General features: G+C 31.2%; 1 protein-coding gene across 4 annotated transcripts; it reads right to left on the bottom strand.

The window, feature by feature from the left end:
• Positions 1 to 666: 666 nt before the first annotated feature.
• Positions 667 to 19507, bottom strand: LOC133175825 (coiled-coil domain-containing protein 60-like). Of its 4 annotated transcripts, XM_061310952.1 has the most exons (20): positions 19241 to 19507; positions 18633 to 18936; positions 15006 to 15086; positions 14472 to 14548; positions 14197 to 14266; positions 13560 to 13687; positions 11668 to 11766; positions 11086 to 11238; positions 10695 to 10817; positions 10439 to 10529; positions 9875 to 10094; positions 9561 to 9672; positions 9399 to 9456; positions 8219 to 8319; positions 7977 to 8117; positions 7426 to 7596; positions 7042 to 7132; positions 3690 to 4005; positions 2759 to 2779; positions 1141 to 1196 (listed from the first exon to the last, which is right to left on the bottom strand). In XM_061310952.1, exons 2-19 carry the CDS (start codon positions 18912 to 18914, stop codon positions 2775 to 2777), a joined length of 2319 nt encoding a protein of 772 aa, XP_061166936.1. In that variant the 5' UTR covers positions 18915 to 18936; positions 19241 to 19507; the 3' UTR covers positions 1141 to 1196; positions 2759 to 2774. The 4 variants fall into 4 exon arrangements, with proteins under 4 accessions (XP_061166935.1, XP_061166936.1, XP_061166937.1 ...); XM_061310951.1 differs by lacking the exon at positions 2759 to 2779 and having other exon boundaries at positions 667 to 1196; XM_061310950.1 differs by lacking the exons at positions 1141 to 1196; positions 2759 to 2779 and having other exon boundaries at positions 2803 to 4005.
• Between the last annotated feature and the right edge of the window lie 18 nt (positions 19508 to 19525).

Genomic DNA, 19525 nt, shown 5'->3' with positions numbered 1-19525 from the left:
AATTTGTCAGTTGATGTATCTTGGGTCCTCGGAGTAGGTCGACTGAAAAGTAGGTCACCATGACCTACTTTTTAATTTATATGACTATAATTAAATAGTTGGGTAATAATTGGCTTAGAATCATCAAACTTTGTCAGTTGATGCATCTTGAGTCTTCGGAGTAGGTCGACTGAAAAGTAGGTCACCATGACCTAATTTTGAAAATTTATGGCTTTAATTAATTATTTAAGGTACTAATTGGCCTAGAATCATCAAACTTTGTCAGTTGATGCATCTTGGGTCCTCAGAGTATGACAACTAAAAAGTAGGTCACCGTGACCAACTTTTGAAATTTTATTGCTTTATTTAAATATTTTTAGGTACTTATTGGCTTCGAATCACCAAATTTTGTCAGTTGATGGGTCCTCAGAGAATGACAAGTGATAAGTAGGTCACCATGACCTACTCCCAGGTACTAATTGGCTTAGAAACATCTTGGGTTCTCAAAGTGTTTCATCTAAAATGTAGGTCATGATGACCTACCTTTGGAATTTCAAGGCTTTATCTAAATATACAGGATACTTAGAGGCTTCAAATAGAAGTGATAAGTTGTACTGTTTATCAGAAGAGCGATTCAATGCCCTTGGGCCTCTTGTTTTTATAAAGACAACTACTGCACAAAGAACAAATATTTCAACAACTTTATTTCTCAACATACAATTGTATGTAAAACTCCTTTCCAACCAGCATGAACAATATCTTAGAATAAAAGAAACACTAGCTAATATAAATACTAGTGTTTTAACATTCACATGGCAGAATTAAAGAACATTTATCTTGGCCTGCACTCCCTGATTAAATAAAATCTTTAAACACAAACATAAAATATGGTCATGGTAATTTTTACAAAAACATATCATTGGTTTGGTCAACTTTTAATTATTTTAATGAAAGCATACAATATACCAAGACTGTATTCCTACACACATGGTGGAATTAAGTAAATGTGTAAATAGTTAAAAATCAATTCACAAAATACTGTTGAAACAACTTATATTTTCTACCTATTCAAGAAATTTGTAAGCATTTAATATAAGATAGCTATGACAGATTATCAAGAACAGTTTTTTTTCAAACATGACTATCAAACAAGGCATTTGACACATATCATTGTGTAGGACCTTTAAGTGGCACCGTTGTCAGGACTTGGGAGAAACCTAGAGGTAGAGGTAAAGAAGACAGAAATTAACATTTCTGTGATAACTTTAAAAAATAAATAAATAATTTTAAAAAAAATTAGGGATTTCTTACTCCAAAATGAAGACCTAAAATAATTCATACTATCCACAGAGGAAAAGTGCTTCATGTGTATTTCATTAAAAGAATTGAATTAAACCTAAAAATATGATATTTAAAAAAATATACCACTTTAAAATCTTACATATTAATTTATGCAATTTTTGTCAGACTGAAACTTAAATTCATCCATTGCAAAGAGCAAATAAATTTCAATGAAAATTCATTGACTGTATTATAGAAACTTAATTGCATAAAATTTATACCATAATAATAATATAAAAAAAATATTATTGAAGAATTATTTCTTTGAGATTCTCAAGGTTGAGCAAACTTTGGGAAGCAAAGAAAAGGGTTTCTTAATTGTCTACTTTACATTTTAAAAAAAAAAATGGAATGATGAAGTTGCAGATCAGATACTGGTACATGCAACTGTGTTTAAACAAATGGTGCTAGCAAAATTAATGAATTAGTTATCACAAATCTATAATTTTGACAGGGTGATTTTATAATTGAACAGAGGTATTTCTACATTTAACACACTACTTTCCACATTCAATATCTGTGTATGAGCTGTGTAATCATGTGTTTCACATCAATACATAAGTGGCAATTCTTTATCTAATTCTCCAGTAAAAGAACCCTTTTTTCTGGGGGGGGGGGGGGGGGACATGTAGTGCTACACATCTATATACTAGATATTAAAAACTTTAAGACTAAAATGATAAAATAGTTGAACTTAAACAAGGGAGAAGAGTAAAATCATCATGCATTTCAACACATCTAAAATACATACTTGTAAAATGCAATGAACAGAAGTACTGTCTGAAGCACTTACTTAGCTTTGCTATATACACTTTTTTAGTGGCTGAGTGAAATTGTGAATTACTGGTATATTGTTGAAATCCTCATTAAATTCATGTCGGTGAATATCCTTTAGATTTTCAGTACATTACCCCTGATGCCTTAAGGTCACTGTCCGATTTACATCAGCTTAGTCAATGTCAAATTTAAATCCATGTATTCAGAACATTGTGTATTTTAAATAAGACATTAAAAACACTTTGAGTTCAGGCTACATCTCAGACGAAAATATCTCTATAATTATACAGTGTCATTTTTCTACTTTTTGATCAATACTTATACTTATTAAATAAAGATACTATGAAAAAAAACTTTTTTTTTATTTTATTGTGAGAAACAGATACTCAATATGTGAGTTTATCAAACTTTTGAATTCTCTGAAAAAAATTGCCCTGAGATGCAAAAAAGATTCAGAAAAAGAGATTTTCTTTCCATAAATTCTATAATGATAGTGTTTTGTCCCATGTGAACATAAATTACATGTGTGTTAATGATTCAGTTGTGATGTAAACAATGTAATATTTAAGCATATTCTGTGTCACACTCTCTAGACACACGAGCCACACTAGTGTTCAGATCCAAATACATGTGTATAACTTCCAACACACTTAAAAATTACCTGTCTCTTTCTAAATCTAGGCTGCAAGACAAAAGGAAGCATCATGTTATATGTTCCTCGATCTACCAATTAACTAACAAATACCGCTTACATTTACAACATTATTAATATGTCTGAAAAACTTAAAATTAAATAACAATATTGAACATAGTTACATCTAAGAATAATTTTCAGCATTTAATACAAAATTCCCATGCATTTGTATATATTTCGTTATTAAAGCTGGTACATTTCCTTTTTGAAAATAAGCACAAAATGGAAGAATTTTATACATGCCCCATTTTGGACACAGTTTACTTTATAATTACCCTGTAAGACATCTATATGTTACCGAGATTTAAAATAATGAGACAGTGCAGGATAAATTTGTCAAAGACAAATCAATAACAACATTAATTCGATAACATTTCAATTTTCCTGTCATCTTTAAAGCTTAGAGACAATGCAAAAAAGCATATAAGTTGATAAAAAGTATTATCAGAATACAATTGTAAATTATGTAAAGCTGTTGTATAGAACGGCATTACATGTAGGAATGCTGATAGATATCACAACCATATTTAAAATGCGATCTCAGGAAGCAGAATTGAGCAAAATGTCATGAAGCTAGAATCACAGTTAAATGACACTATCACAGATGTGTGGTAATTTAAGACATCAATAAATATATATATATATATAAAAAACAATAGCAGACACAGATAAGATTCCAATTATAGTCAAAGAAATGGCTACCCTACCATTTCTTTAAAGCTATGTTCAAAAAGTACTTGTTATAAAGCTATGAAAAACTGAGAGATATGTTCTGTTTGGCAGATAGATAGTTCAGCCTATCTCATAGACATAGGTCTGACTATAACCCCAGGGTTGGCCACAGTTACAGTAGTGGATGTGGATAATGGCCGCCCAAAAGAGGCATAGCCGCTCTTACTTCTCTGTCCTCGGGGCTGAAATCCACTTTTGGCACGGTTTGTATAGGCGCTGGGGAAGCGCTCCTTGAGGGCTACTTGTAGATTATCCCCCTCTCTGTTCTTTTTCTTCCCCACTGGTGCCGTCTGTGGACGCTGGATCTTGGGAAATTGCTGAGAGAACCATTCCTCAAAGTCCTCTACACTCATCTCCACGATTTTCTCTCGACAGAATTCTATGGCAGCACAGATGTCGGGGCTACAGATCTCCCACTCACGCAGTCTCTCTAGCACTTTAAAGAATGTTCTCTTGCTCAATTGTTGACCAGCTCCCTCAATCTGACAGAATAAAAAATAAATCCTGATCTCATATATGAATACAAGAACCTACATTCAATTTTAAGTGATAAATTTTTATTTTCTGCAATTCTAGTAGTAATGATATTATAATGTTAGTATAAAATATAATGGTACATAACAATAAAATGTAATTTTAGTTGACAATAAAGAAAAGTACAAAATTATTCATCATAAACGTATAATTCCATGTTAATAAACTTATAGTTGAAATAAGCACGTAAATTTCTTTGACCAACTGTTGGTCGCTGATCAGTGAAAAGTTTGGTTGGGAAATTTTTTGTTTTACATAAAATAGATGTATTTCATAGTTATCATGCAAATGTACAAAAAGGGTCACCAAGTTTAAGAGATTTTAATATGTCCAAGCTAGGATAAATTGGTCTTACATACATGTATCTATGTAGAATATACTATAAGGGACAGGTGAATTTCCTACTTCTAACAATACTGGTTTTCATAACAGAATAACTTACAATCCAATGTACTCTGGAGTACATGTAACTGTCCTCTGAAAGTCAAAGAGTCTAATGATTCTAAGAAATGTCTGGATGTATATTTTTCTTTTACCTACATGTATATCTCTGGAGTTCAGTATTAGTTTTAATGAAAGAAAAATGTTAGTCTGTAAAGCTGTATATTCCTAAATCTAAAGATATCTGACTTGTATGATTATATTATATATATTTTGAATGAACATAACTAAATTGTTTAAAGTAAAAAAAAAATGATAAAAAATGAATAAACAAAATAAACGCATATGCGAGAAACACTCAATCTGCCCGAATGGTGACATATGCCAATCCAAGCACCAGCTACACAATGATGCCGAATCTCATCACTCATATTTTAAAACATAATTATGATAATAATTACAAGATACAGAATTAGACACAATAATATTCAAAGATTTTGAAATTAAAATTGGTTGAAGATATCCTGGAGCCAGACAGGCAGACAGACAGATATGTCAATTACTATATGCTCTAATTAGTTAATTTGAGTTGAAATCATTGAATACAATCATCTCAAAAATGTGTTTTAAGTGAACATGTCAACTTCAACATCTTATTTTATAAATGGCTTCAGTGAAATGGAGCAAGCAGTACATATATTAGCTAATTTTGATGGAAACAAGTGAAGATCATGCAAAAGATTTACCATCTAGAGAATAGCACTTGAACTATTGTGTAGAATTGCCAAATCAATTAATTCTTAAATTATGTATTTTGCTAATGTTATTTGAGTTGGGAATTCGTTGATAATTGTACAAGGATCCAAAATCAGGAAACTAAGAACTAGAACTAACTGATCTAGAAAATGAAAAATACTGTTAATTATTAAAGAATGATTGAAATCAAAGAAGAAACTATTGTTCAAAGTGCTATTCTCTGTCATTACCTGTATAATGGTAGCACGTCTTTGGTCTAGACCACGGGGCTGTGATAATATTACAGTGACCAAACATAAATGTGTGTTATGTACAAAAAAAAAACAATAACTGATACCGTGTTTCGGCGAGTAGTCAAACCCCTCTGAAGCTAAATGGTGTCACATAAAAATAAATGTTTAAATACATAAAATGTTTGGGAAAAGGGATATAACTCAAAGTAATTCCTCACTATCATGAATTAATGAACCTGAAAAATAAACATCAAACAAACTAGCAAAAATCTCCTACACAGGTTCACAAACAGATTGGATCTGAATGGAAAACAAATAAATTTAGAAGCATGAGGGTGCTTTAAGCTAAATATCACTCCAGTACAAAAGGTGAAATCTGATTTCTGAAAAGTACATCCAACAGACATTAAATATCTACATGCAAATTTTTCTATGTCAAAAACTACTGTGGTAAAAATAGAATATAGGCCTGTGCTCGAATATCCTCTAATTTTCACAAAATCAGCAATTGGGGTGCAACCGTACTTAGTTTCTAAGCAAAACACGTGGTGACATCATAAAAAGAGGTCACAGTCAAGGGAACTTACTCTCATTATTGTCACTTTTTTCCATACTTGACTTGGATTTGACATCTATCAATATAAATGCAATGAAAAAATTATGAATTTATTCCATAACTAGCCATAGCACTGTGTACTAGCAATGATCTATGTCTTGCAAATTGGCACTTGTATGTGCAAAGGCTCCATCTTTGCAACAAAAAGCTTGAAGTAATGTAAATGAGGAACAAACATTGACTTTGTTTATTCTAACTTAATAGCTTGTATATAAAATATATATTACTGTTATTCGAGAAAATGCAGATTTCCATTAATATTCATACATTAATGATATTGTGAAATAAAATGTGTATGTTAGGTATTTTAATTACATTTATTACATTGTTATAAAGTAACACATTTGTTGACTGTTTGTGGACAATGAACTTACTAGTACAAAATAACAACTGTAATATCCTCATGAAACCTTTTGTGATCCATATACATTCATAAATTGTATAATGTAAATCAATGACCTTGAACTTGAAATTGACCTTTGTTTAAGAATCGTAATAAAGAATGAGGGTCTCCATTTCAAAGATTTGGCATGGATACAAAGGATGTAAACAAAAAATGAACAGAAATTAGCAATGGCAACTCTTTACATTCCATATGGCCAAAAACTTAAACTCATTTTTATTTTATTGTTTAAAGTTAATGCATTAGTAACATACATCAATCATGCCATGGTTACTTTGATAGTTATTAAAAGGGTACACCAGAACCAAAAGAGGAGCATTAAAAATTTATGAAATAGCCATTTCTTCTCTAGCAGTTAATTTTACATTCCAGAAACTTGTTAACCATTAAGCTGAAAAACAATCATAAACATGCATTGTTTATACAGTGGAACCCAAACAGAGAGAGGCCTGCAAATTCCTTGATGAAAACTCTTTTTGCCTTATATGTATTTTTCTTGTGACCCCCCCCCCCCCCCCCCCCCAAGATATCATAATTAAGCCAATGGTTAACAAATCTCAAATCATATCACAAGTATACTAGAGATGTATCTTACCAGTCCATATCTGGCCAATTTCTTCATTATCACTTTGTAGTACCATTCATCCTTAATTTCGTCAGGAGAATTGGCTACAAGATCTGCATACCTGTAAAATTAAACATATCAACATATAAATAACCTTCTATTATAAAATAGTAGTTAAATTTGGTCAATGAATTTTTTCTAAAACCAATTAAAATTTTATATATGTTGTTTAAATGAGCAGTATGCTTTGATCACTATTTGTGGCAAAGCATGATGAATAAATACTCTACTGGTAAGGAAATTAAGCTGGTAACAATAAAGACTAGAAATAATTTTGGTGCAGTGACCAGGATACCCATATTGGATGCTGCACACACACCATGCTTCAGTGAAATAAAAGACAGTCCTTCTTACCAATTTCCCTTTGATCCCTCTTCTTGTTTCTTTTTAAGCAGCTCTTGATTTGGTCGGGTGAACATTCGGTTGCTCCTGTCTCTCATTTCTTGCACTGCTCTGTGGAAGCTGCTACCCTTCAGCTGGGAGTTAATAGCCAGAAACTTGTTCTGACAAACTGCAAATCTTTGTCTGTAATTAGAAAACAATATATGTCAAGAAATATAAGTATTAACTTAATAAAATCAAACTGTTCTAATCCCTAAGTGTGCCTACTTTTCTAACTGTTCTAATCTCTAAGTGTACATACTTTTCTAACTGCTCTAATCTCTAAGTGTACATACTTTTCTAACTGTTCTAATCTCTAAGTGTACATACTTTTCTAAACTCTAAGTGTGCCTACTTTTCTAACTGTTCTAAACTCTAAGTGTGCCTACTTTTCTAACTGTTCTAATCTCTAAGTGTACATACTTTTCTAACTGTACTAGCTCTAAGTGTACATACTTTTCTAACTGTTCTAATCTCTAAGTGTACATACTTTTCTAACTGTTCTAATCTCTAAGTGTACACACTTTTCTAACTGCTCTAGCTGTTCGTGAAGTTGTAAGGCTGCATCCTCCTTCCTCTCCTGAAATTTCTGGTGCATCTCATTGACAACATTCTGGTATTTACAGCTGGCCCTGTTGTTCTGAAACTCAACCAGCTGTGGAGAACTGAAATCAAAACAATCATTTACTCTGACTGAATTGTTTCATTTTAAAAACTTGAAAATTTAACCTTACGATAATAATGTTTTAAACAGCCTCTACAACACCTTTTGGGGCGTATCACAGCAGAGTCGGCTCGATTTGATCGAGATGACTCACGCTGATTACTTGCTGAGCGTCCTCTCTCAGCAGATCTCCCACGTTCACCCTTTAAAGATAAAACACTAGATTTCAATCTGTTGGTATAACTCAGTTGGCTAAAAAATAGTAGTATATTGAAAATGCATAAATGCAAGTGTACAAGTTAACGAGGTTCGCTCCTGAGCTTTTGAGCAGATTTTTATCTTAACCTATATTTAAAAAATTCTGCATGATATTTTAATTCTTACAATAAATTTGGATTCTACAATGCCAATTCAACTATATTCAGTTTAAACTCCATGATTAAATTCCATACCAATAGCATTAAGTGAGGAACTATATTTTGTGGCGGAAGGTTTTTTAGAAGAAAATGATCTTTTTTTTTTTTAACAAGTATTTAAAGTATGTTAAGTTTGGATTCCTATTTTTACATGCAGTCTGCACACAGAATTATTTTGTGCAGTGAACTGTTTTATACTGGTCCTAAATTATATATTTAATAAACTGTCATGAATTCTATCATCATATTGGACAAATAAAGTAAAGATATTGTGAAAATCAAGGGAAAAAAAAGCCCTAATTTAAGCTTAAATTTGCCACTATTTTAGTAATATCTAAAAATTAACAACACAGACCTCCACTTTTAATTTTCTTTTCTGAATATATAAGATACTTTTAACCATTCTTCTTAATTTCAGTAAAATGGCATTACTTTCAAATGATTTTTTTGCTTGTTAAATTGTTGATGCCAGAAAAATGAATTTTTTGAGTGCAAAAAGGTCAAATAATTGAACATGCGGAGTAATTTGAAAATTTTTTTCGTTGTCACAAATTTTAATGTGTCTATTCAAGATGAAATAAGACTGTGTTTCTTCTCAATATTTATTTGAATAAAAAATATTGGAGGAAAAACTTTGAAAATTGATTTATGTGTAAGACGTTTTTACAGTGCAAAAAGGTCAAACTAAATGCTCTGTAGCACCAAAAGAAGCGCATTGACCCCCATTTTTTGTTTTGATTTTTGATTAAGCTATGTGTATAAATTCTAAAAATATACTTGATAAAAAATTCTCATTACTTTTGATGGCAGGATCCAACCTCCTTAAGAGTTTTTTTTTTTACATATTTGTTTTTCTCACGACTTACCCCTGGGTCAGCTGACTTTCTTGGTGATTTCTTTGGAGAATGTTCTCCGTCTTTACCTCTGTAAATAGAATCATTTAATGTTTACAGGCATTATATTAAGATAATCTGTGTCCAGTATTCTTGTTTGTGGGAAATGAAACTCTGTGAGGATGATGATGATACCTTTTCTCTTTTTTGCGTTCCTTCCTGATTTTGACAGGGTGAACAGGTTCCTGAGTTTCATCATCCTCATACAGTTTGGTGGAGATGTCTTCATTTAGATATTTAAATATACCTAAAAAAAACAAGAAAACAAATATGTTATCAAGCAAATGATTTCATAATATCTTGAAGAGTGGATGGGTTGTATTTCAAAAGGTGAAAAGGATCCTTTGGAAATGTAATATGATACCACAAGTGGTATTTTAAGTGTAGCAAGTGGATGATGGGTTTTTTTAAGAGACCAATGAAATACAAGTATTAATTAAGGCACTTACTGACATATTTCCCATCATCCTCTTCCTCCTTTTCTTTACCATCCACTTTAGACGTGGATCCCATACTCTCATCCACACTGTTGTCTAGGGAACTGCTAACTCGTAGGTTAGTTGACCCTGATACATTAGCCATTCCCAGAAAGTTCGAGAACACACTATTTCGGTGGCTTCCTGGCTGCCTTTTCATGTTTGTTACTCTTGTGCTTTTCCTCTTGATGGTCTATAGGTATACAAACAATTGAAATTAATGATCTGATATAACAATGTGTATTGATAATTAATTTGATCATTGTGCATCTTTCTGATTTTTATGGAACAAGAAAAAGACACTTAAATATGATTACCCCTGAAATAAGTACAGGATGTTTACAGTAACAGTGTGAACAATTTTTGTTCTAATTTGTGCAAGGATATCATGAAATGCTGTGACAATAATGACTAAAATTTTAGATTCTGTACACAAAGATTTACTCTAAAGCATGTCGCATTTGTATTAAGAGTTCCAACAACTTTCAATAATCATTCACATCTTTGTAATACCTTAATGCTATCTAAATGACTTACTGGTACTTTGGGTGATATTTCCAGGTTGACCAATTCTTTCCATGTCATTCCCTCATGTTCTCTTGGAAAAGTTTTGGTGCCTCCAATTTCACTATAAATTAAAAAGAATTAATCAAATACATGTAAATCATTTGTTATAACAATTTATATGTAATGGTTCTAAATTTTCTTTGATATGCTACATTCAGAAATCCTTAATGACAAAGTACACAAATAATTTATAAGATATCTTAATAGGATGAATATAATGACTTACTTTAACTTCCAGCTAGATGTAATGGGAGACATAGTGATAGAGTTATCTCCCCCTGTTCTGGCATGTAGAGCCATTGCCTCCAGAAGCCAATGCAAAGCACAAAGTTGCCGAAAAAATGCATCTCTGAAACATTTATCAAATAAAAATCCTAATAACAAGACAATTTCAGTGGATGGCCCAAAGCTTTATGACTTAATGTTTTGTTTTTGCTAACAATACCTCCAAATTTGAATACATTTAGAAATACATGAACATATAGTGGTTAAATACTTTAACTGTAATGACATCACTGCATGGAAATAAATTTGATGTTGTTAAATAACTTTTTCAAAATTTTTAACTTTTATAACACCCAAATTAAGTCAGTTTTACATCAATTGGCAATAATTACTTTGCTATGTTTTCTTTGGTTTCCATGATATTAGTGTGTTGGGGGGTATATGGACGAGGAGCCTTGATTTTTTTCCTCCTTCCGGGAGATCTGGGGGTGGTAGCAAGAGAACGAGAAATTCCCAAGTCAGTATCCTCATCCTCCTCCCTATGACTAAGATAAACAAAAGCACTGTTACATATATACTTATCAAGTAAAAGTTCTGCATATAAGACTATCTTCATTCAGTACTTTTATATATGTTTACCGAGTATTTGGTGATAAGTGAATTCTTAACTTGGATTTTAATCATTCATACTTATTACACAATTACAAATTTGAAATTATAAATTACAATGTCTTATGTAACCAAAAAATGGTATATTTAAATATATTTACATGCACATCATATATCTATTTAATTAACGATGATGATATAAAGTTGTATCAAAATGATAAAAGAAAAATGTATGTAATGGAAAACACAATTAAGTTCTAGCAAGCAAGAGAAAACTCATATTCCCATTGCACAACTAATGTAAGATGGATGATTCAAAATTAAAAATTTCAGATCTGTCACCAAGAGCTGGACATGAACTTTACCGATGGAAGGACACCCTTCCCCGGGGGTCAGGGGATTCAGGGTCAGACTTTTGATCCTCCTCGTCTGTCAGTTCTCTAATCTCTGTGTGTTTCATGAAGCTAATTGTAAAGACAAATATTCAGAAAAATTGAACGATCAAATCTCTTGTGTTAAGCAAAGAAGTAGAAATACTGGCCAAAAATTCTTGTGTCTTATATCTTTTTTTTAATTCTAAATATCAGTGAACTTCATTTCTCAAACAATTATACCAGAGAAATGTTTTGAGGTATTTGACCCCTAACAGCCTCAAATTCAATAAAACTGAATGCATTACAGATATGTAGGGGTTAAATACTCAGTATATTTAGACTTAATTCCCATATATTAGTATTAGTATGTAAGAAGAGAACACATCCTACTTAATCACCTTATCCTGTCTTTGAATAGCTATTCCCATTTGCTTTTCATCAATAAAAATTAATTCTAATAAATTATTGGGTGAAAAATTTTTTTTAACTGTTATTCTATTTCCAATGATTAAATTCATCTTTCCACCACAGCATTTATTGATATTCGAAGTATTTAAATCTCTATTTCCAAAAATTTGATGTTCCAGTAGACCGCCATGTAATATTTATTGATAATTACTGCTTGGGTAAATATATTTTTGAAAAAAAAAATCTTTTGGTAAATCCTTTTCTATTCTAAAATGTTTCATATTAATATCAGAGTATTTTATATATGATGGATATTTATGGTTAGAAAATTAGGTCCTAAAAGGAACCGAATACCTTAAGTGAGTCTGTAATGCAAATAATATGAAATTGATTCTAAACTTTGATTTCTTGAACCTTGGATTTCTCAGCTTTTTTTTTTGTTGGTTTCTTTTTCTAAGTTCCAATTAGTTGCAGATAACAAGGCTAGACTATATATAACCTCTAAATGAGGCTAATTTATGTGTGTATATATCTGGCATAGTATTTTTTTCCTTGAAAATAATTTTTTTCTTGATTGAAAATTTCTTTTATCAGGTAAATGGATAAAACTGAATGTCTCTATAATCAGAATTACAACTAAAATTCCAAAACTTCATTTAGAATGAATACTACGAACTTGTCTTTTTTCTTTTCATTTTCATACAGTTGATGATTTTGGCCAGTTTTTACTACGATAGTCAGAAGCACCTCAAACAACAGTGATTCTTTTGCAAACAACTCATACAACAATTTAAAATGACTAGTACTGAGAGATTATAAAATGGCTCGGCAGAGTAAATTAATATTTGCATAAAAAGTCATTCACTACACTATACATTCAAAGTTATGGCTAAAATCCAATAAATGGTCACAAACTATAGTATAAACATTAAAATTATCTAAACACTCTCCCTGCAAAATGCCTTGTTTATCAAATATCTTACATGCAAACAAAAAAATTGCAAATAATAAGATTTTAATAAAAAGTACAAGAAAACAATGTAACTAAAATGCTTAAAAAAGTCTAAACTATTGTGATGATCAACCATTTAATGCAAACATTTGTATTGTGTCATCAATTACTTCTCAGTAAAATAAGGTAGATAACTGTCTTTTGAATCATCTTGCAATATAAAACATCCCCCAGTTACACACAAATATTGAGAAGCAAATTGATTTAACTACACTCAGCCAGTTACTATTTATTGGACAATAGATCTAACGATACATCCACTTGTTTAATCTCACGAATTCTGCAATATTCTTATAGAAGCTCCAATTTTTTTTTAAAGAAAAATTCTGATTAGATAAATTTCCTCTTGTTTCTTCAATTTGTAAATCCATGCACACAACAAACAAAAATCAAGTAAATAATATAACTCTGTGGAAAGTGTAAGCCAACTGCAATATTTCATTCACACTCATTCTTTACTCACCTGGATAACTCCACATCTTCCTCAAACTCCTCCTCTGACTCCTCTGAGGAAGAATCCAGTTTTGGGGGTTGCCACTCACTTTTCATCTGCTCTGCCTTCTTTTTGTTCATTTCATTTTCTGATTGTTGCTAAGAAAAAAAATTGAATTATAGGACAAACATCTTTACTGATAAAAGTCCTGGGGTGCATTCAAGAGCATAGCAGCTACATAGCCTCTACATAAAGCTATGATCTTGAACAAAATGCTAGCCTAGCCACTACATAGGGAGAGAGCTAGCATAAACATTTGATGCTAAATACCAAGTCCAAGATGGTCTCCTTAGTTACCACTTTGCAGCACACAAGATTTTAACAAAATGGGGGATTATTTTCTACATCTTAGCAAATCAAATGTAAATTTATATATATTTTTTTGCTTGAAATAAATTCTTTAAGTTCCAGAAATAAGTTTTTATTGATATATCTGAAATTTAACACTTAGCGGCTAGGCTAGCTTTCCCTTCAATAGAGATAGGTATCTACCCCCTAGCTGCTAGGTTAGCCACTACGATCTTGAACGCAGCCCTCAGACATTAAATCATAAGACAAATGAGCTATAAAACAACAATAATATGAAAGTGAGGCTATAAGTGCTTACCTTAGCAGCTTGTTCCGATTTTATAAGATCAAATAATCCATGTCCAAGCTTAACATTTCGAATCATGTTCCTGAAAAAATATCTCTTGAAAATGCACTCATTGTAAAATTTGAGAAAAAAATCACACATTCTAAATTTGAGATTTTTTTCCCATAATGGTAGGTCTGCTGCCCAAATAAAGCCAAATGAAGCTAATTTAAATTATCAAAAACTTCATTATTTCCATTTATTTTTTTTACAAATGCTCTTACTTAGAGGCCTACAAGAATGCTTACCGTCCATGGATGACCTCCCTTTGTAGTGTGTTCATGTCTTTTTTAGACCTCCTGAGAACAAAGGAAGCTGCTGAAACCTGTTGTATAGATATATAAGCAAGATTTTATAAGGAAATAAACCAGTTTTTAACTAGATACATTAATATACTCCATAACAGCAACCTGAAACCTAGCAACCTGAACATTTTGGCAATTTGATTTTTGGAAGAAGTAGTCAAAATTTCATTATTTCATTTTTTATAATTTTTATTAAATTGCAAAATACTGTAAATTCTAAAATATGCACATGAAATAAGAGCACACACTTTTATTTTCAAATAGCATAATTACACAGAAAATCTATTGATGAACAGTCAACATGCAAATTCATATTCTTCTGATTTAACAACTACAAGCCAAATCACGATATTAAGTACCGGTAATCGTGTAAAATAAGGAATCTACAGTACTCAAGTAATTGGACAAAAAATACCCACTTTACAGTATCCCCTGTGGAGTGGACATATACAGACACTATAGATATAGCATTGTTACCTGTTTCTTTTGTTGCTGGAGTTCAGCTGAGATGTCATATTCATCTTCATCACTGCTACTGCTAGTCTCTTCATCATATTTCTGTAATTATACAATTACAATGAAGAAAAGGTTCACAAAATTTGAGATTTTCACTTTTTTACCTGCATCACAGAGATATCTTGCAGGCCATGTACTTGCAAGTTCTATGGCTCATTTAATAAGGCCAAAATAAAATTACTGTTTGTTTGGAATTGCCTCCTGCCTCACTGAAATGACCCCTTCTGGAAAAAAAATTATTGACCAAAAATAAAAAGATTTTTTTTATTCAATCAATTCTTGGCCTTTTAGCACATGTGCCACTCAATCGCTTAAAGTAAGTGTCAGATCTAAGCAAAACTGGGTTCCTGGTCGATGGGAGATACCCTTTACAAAAGGCAGAAAATAATGTGTTCGCTGCTTATTGAGATTTTTATCATAAACTTTAAACTTTAATTTTGAAGAAAAAATAATTTCCCTCCCTCCCTCCTGGGTCTGAAACCCCCCAGGCAGCAATTCCAAACAAACAATTTTTTAAGGATGGCCTAATTATCTGATATCTGAGCTATGGGCAAATTTAAGGCCCATATGGGAAGTCAATTTCTATTGATCATAAAAGAAAACCTTGATTTCTAACACAAATCTTAAAACACTCACTTGTAATCACACATGTGTGTTTATCCTCTTTTCAATTTAAATTTGAGGTTAATATGTTTGTGAAGTAATAGATGCAAAAAATAATGAAAATTTACTCATTCTTCTATTTTTTTATAATCATTTATATTACAACATGACGAAAAATAGGAGTTATGAAGTTATACATAATAAATAGTAATACCATGATAACTTTACATTTAAACTCTTGTAGCATAAAGCACATATTATTTCTTATGGTTATCTATATTGAACATGAGATCAATTTTAGAATGCAAATACGTAAAATATTTAAAAATTAAATGAATGTTTTTAAATGCATTGTAGGTTGTTAAATGACTTTCCCTTACGCATGCAAAAGTTAAAAATTCCCATGCTTTAATACTTGCCTACAGCTAAGATATATACTTGTTGTGTATTCAATGAATTGTTAGAATTGGCAAATGTGATATTATCCAGTTAGCAAATACATGTATAACTAAACTGAGTCAAGATTAAATGTAAAGTGTATATTCATTATTTAAGGAGATTACCATTAAACAGTTTATTGACAAGCGGTTTTGTTGAATTTTTTTTAAAATTAAGCTTTGACTGCAACCAATTGAACCTGACGTCGTGTGTATTAATTATTAAATGCTGGTATTTACAAGTGCATTTTATGTATAATTTAAAAAAGGATTTATTAATCATTTTCTCATGCTTATCATTTTTCATATATTAGAATTAGATTTTCAAAGAAACTAGGGTTAATAACTAACAAATTCTCTCACATAAAATACCTTCACAGGATTAAATTGCATCTGTCCACTCAAATAATAAACATTGAAAATCACATCAATTTATCATGTCTAATCTAATCTAATCTAATCATGTCTTAATCTTCATAAAAATGTTGTATCATCCACATAAAATTATACCTAACAAAAATATTGATTCAAATCATCTTCAACGTAATTTGTAGCAATTCACATACATTCTATACAAAACTGGAGTACCAGTATAATAATTGTAGTACTATCCTAGTTTGAGATCATGCATGCACACCTTACTTCCAATTTAAATAATCAATTATGATCGTTTTCTTAAGAATAACCATTTTCCTGAAGCCTTTAGAATGATACTTCTATATTTGTTCAAGATTTCTTCTTGTTTTATAGTTGATTTTGGGCTGTATTCCCAATGACAATCTATGCATTTTCTTCCCAATTTTCATGGAAGAATTATCTATTGAAATTTAAAATGAAACAGGAGGCCCATAAATGAAAGAAAATCAATAAATAAATCATGTTGATGTTGAATTCTTAGTTTATGTATTAAATAATGAATTGTGGTTGTAAATACTAGTACACATAGACTAAAAAATTTTAAAAGTCTAAAATGGTGAAATATGTGTGGTTAAAACATTGAATTCCCAATTGCTAAAAAAATATTTATTAACAAATTTCATAATTCTAACACCATGAACTTTCTTATGTAAAAGTTAAAAAAAAAATTACATTGATGTTTTCTGAATGCATTCACTTTTCCACCTAATCATTTGAAGCTTAATTTTTTTCCTTTTCTATCACCCAAATCAATATATCATGTGCTTTATAAACAGCATCAAATGTGCCATTGAAATTGCACTACTAAAACATCATCATCGCAAACCACGGTTTTGAGTCCACAAGCTACCTCAATAGAGAGAATCGATGTGAATCACCCGTGGGTTACCGACGATGCTAAAACATGCACATGCATGGCGAGTAAGTTTTTTTTTTCTTTTTGTATTTAATAATATACTACAATGAAATGTAAAATACTACTGCATTGTGCACATAAATATTTTTTGCAAGTTAAACAAAGTGCTTACATTACTCTCTCGTGGAGTAGACACAACAGGCTAAAAAAGATACACTTATAAGTAATGCCTCATAAATTTTTTTATAGCCTCTATACTTGGTACTTGTCAATGGCATTGCTGATAAAAAGAACAAACAAGTTTAAAGTGTTCCCTTCCCCTTTTACTATAGATTTATTGACACAATTTCAAAACAGAGAATAAAACTATATAGGGAGAAATCTTATTTGTCAAACTTAAACACTAGCCATTGAGATTTATTCTGCACAATACTCTATCAATCTTTCAATTTTACCAGCTTTTGAAGCAATAAACATGATAAAATGGCCAAATTTAAATAGCCCAGTAAACCTAATGAAAGTGTGTTATCTTGATCAATTGACAGAAAAGTAAGCTTTGACTGCTCTTGTGAGCAAAATAAAAAGCCTATTGATACATAAGTATCAAATGTTTGAGAAATAAAATTTATTTTAGCTAAGCTTTTACCCTATTTCAAAATGAGTGGAAAATAAAAAAGAGATCACACTGATTGATTTTTTTTTAATTTCTGAAACGTATAGCTATTCTTCAATTCATTGATTTTTCAAATTCTGCTTGATCATGTATGATTTTTTTCATGATGCTTTTTCAATCTAGGATACACAAATCAATTCCCAGTTCTCTTAAGCTCCTCAACTGAATATCAAGTCATCTAATATTAAAGACAGATAATTAGAATCCAGCTTAAGATCAGATTATGATAATTTATAGTAAGGGCTGTATATATATCATAGTTGAAAAAAAAAACAATGTTTGAAATATTAAGCCAGCTGCCAATCACCCATGGTCCTACAGTATAGATTTTGTTTGTTTGTGTTTTTTTTAATTTTAACCAAGGAATTTGACTGAATTTATATTATATAAAAAAATCAGTAGCAGTCTTTCTATTGAAAATCTCCCACTTATGTAGTGAATATGAGTAGGTTTTACTTTGTAACTGAGTTAACATTTTGATTCAGTGCACTGTTTAAAAAAAATACATATAAGAAGCTTACAGATATGCACATTCTTGCACAAGTCATTGCATGGGTACCAGAGGTAAAAATAATTCATGGGTGCAATTAGCATAAACTTACACTATCCCACTGTCCTAGTGCATGAAGAATCATCCTCTGCTCATCCAAATAGAAAGGATCCCCCAATCCTTTGTATGGCACATTTGGAGCAGCAAAGTAACCCTGAGAAGTTAGCTGAGACTGACGACGTCTGTACTTTTCTTCTCTGGCTTCTTTTGGAGAGGGAACCTGTGTTTTGTAAGTTGCCAAGCTCCTTGCTGCAATCTTAGCATTTTTACCATAAGGAACAGGAACTGGCTTTGGTTGGATTCTCCAGGGATTGCTTCTACTTGCTGCTGGCATTTTTCACTTTTATTTCAGATTTCTGAAATGGGGCAGATTTATTAGATTCATACACAAGTTTGTGTTTCATACCAATGAGTGAAGAGAGGATTAAGTTTCAGGGGTAAAAACAAAGAAACTTGAACTTTGCTTGAGTATATAACATAGCACAAGAAACCAACAGAAATACAATATTTTATAAATCACTGTAATAATCTCATGATATTGATAATTATTTGATAATTGGAAAAGTTATTATTCTTATCCATTCTTATAAGGTCTTGTATATCTGTTTGTTCCATCTGTATATGCAAACGCTAAATATGCGAGATCGTTAGAAAAAATACCTTAATCTAAAATAATAAATCACTTTCAATGTTCAAGTCCATCACACAAACTGCATTAAATGTCCATCTTGGTGTCATCTCTATATTCTGTTTACCGTGTCACATTCATAAGTAAAGCCATCTCCTTCTCAAATGTCTAACAATGCATTCCAATTCTTTAAACACAAGAGGATTGGGTATCAACATTGTTTAACAATACCTTACACGATTATCTTCTCATCGGTTCAAAACCGGAACGTAAATAATGACGTCGCATGGATACGATGCTGTACCGGAAATACAGAA

This window comes from Saccostrea echinata, unplaced genomic scaffold (genome assembly GCF_033153115.1).
Source record: "Saccostrea echinata isolate AGI-Se365-2 ecotype Australia unplaced genomic scaffold, CSIRO_AGI_Sech_v1 ptg000064l, whole genome shotgun sequence".
Taxonomy (NCBI): domain Eukaryota; kingdom Metazoa; phylum Mollusca; class Bivalvia; order Ostreida; family Ostreidae; genus Saccostrea; species Saccostrea echinata.
This window is presented reverse-complemented; position numbering and strand designations above follow the sequence as displayed.

Bases quoted from the DNA above. Each gene is read 5' to 3' on its own strand.
- LOC133175825 (XM_061310950.1), bottom strand. From the start codon at position 18,914: ATGCCAGCAGCAAGTAGAAGCAATCCCTGGAGAATCCAACCAAAGCCA. The intron at 13,688-14,196 runs GTAAGCACTTAT...TTTTTTTCTTAG, and splicing joins AATCGGAACAAGCTGCTAAG to CAACAATCAGAAAATGAAAT. The intron at 8,320-9,398 runs GTAAGTCGTGAG...TTATCTTTAAAG, and splicing joins GAAAGTCAGCTGACCCAGGG to GGTGAACGTGGGAGATCTGC.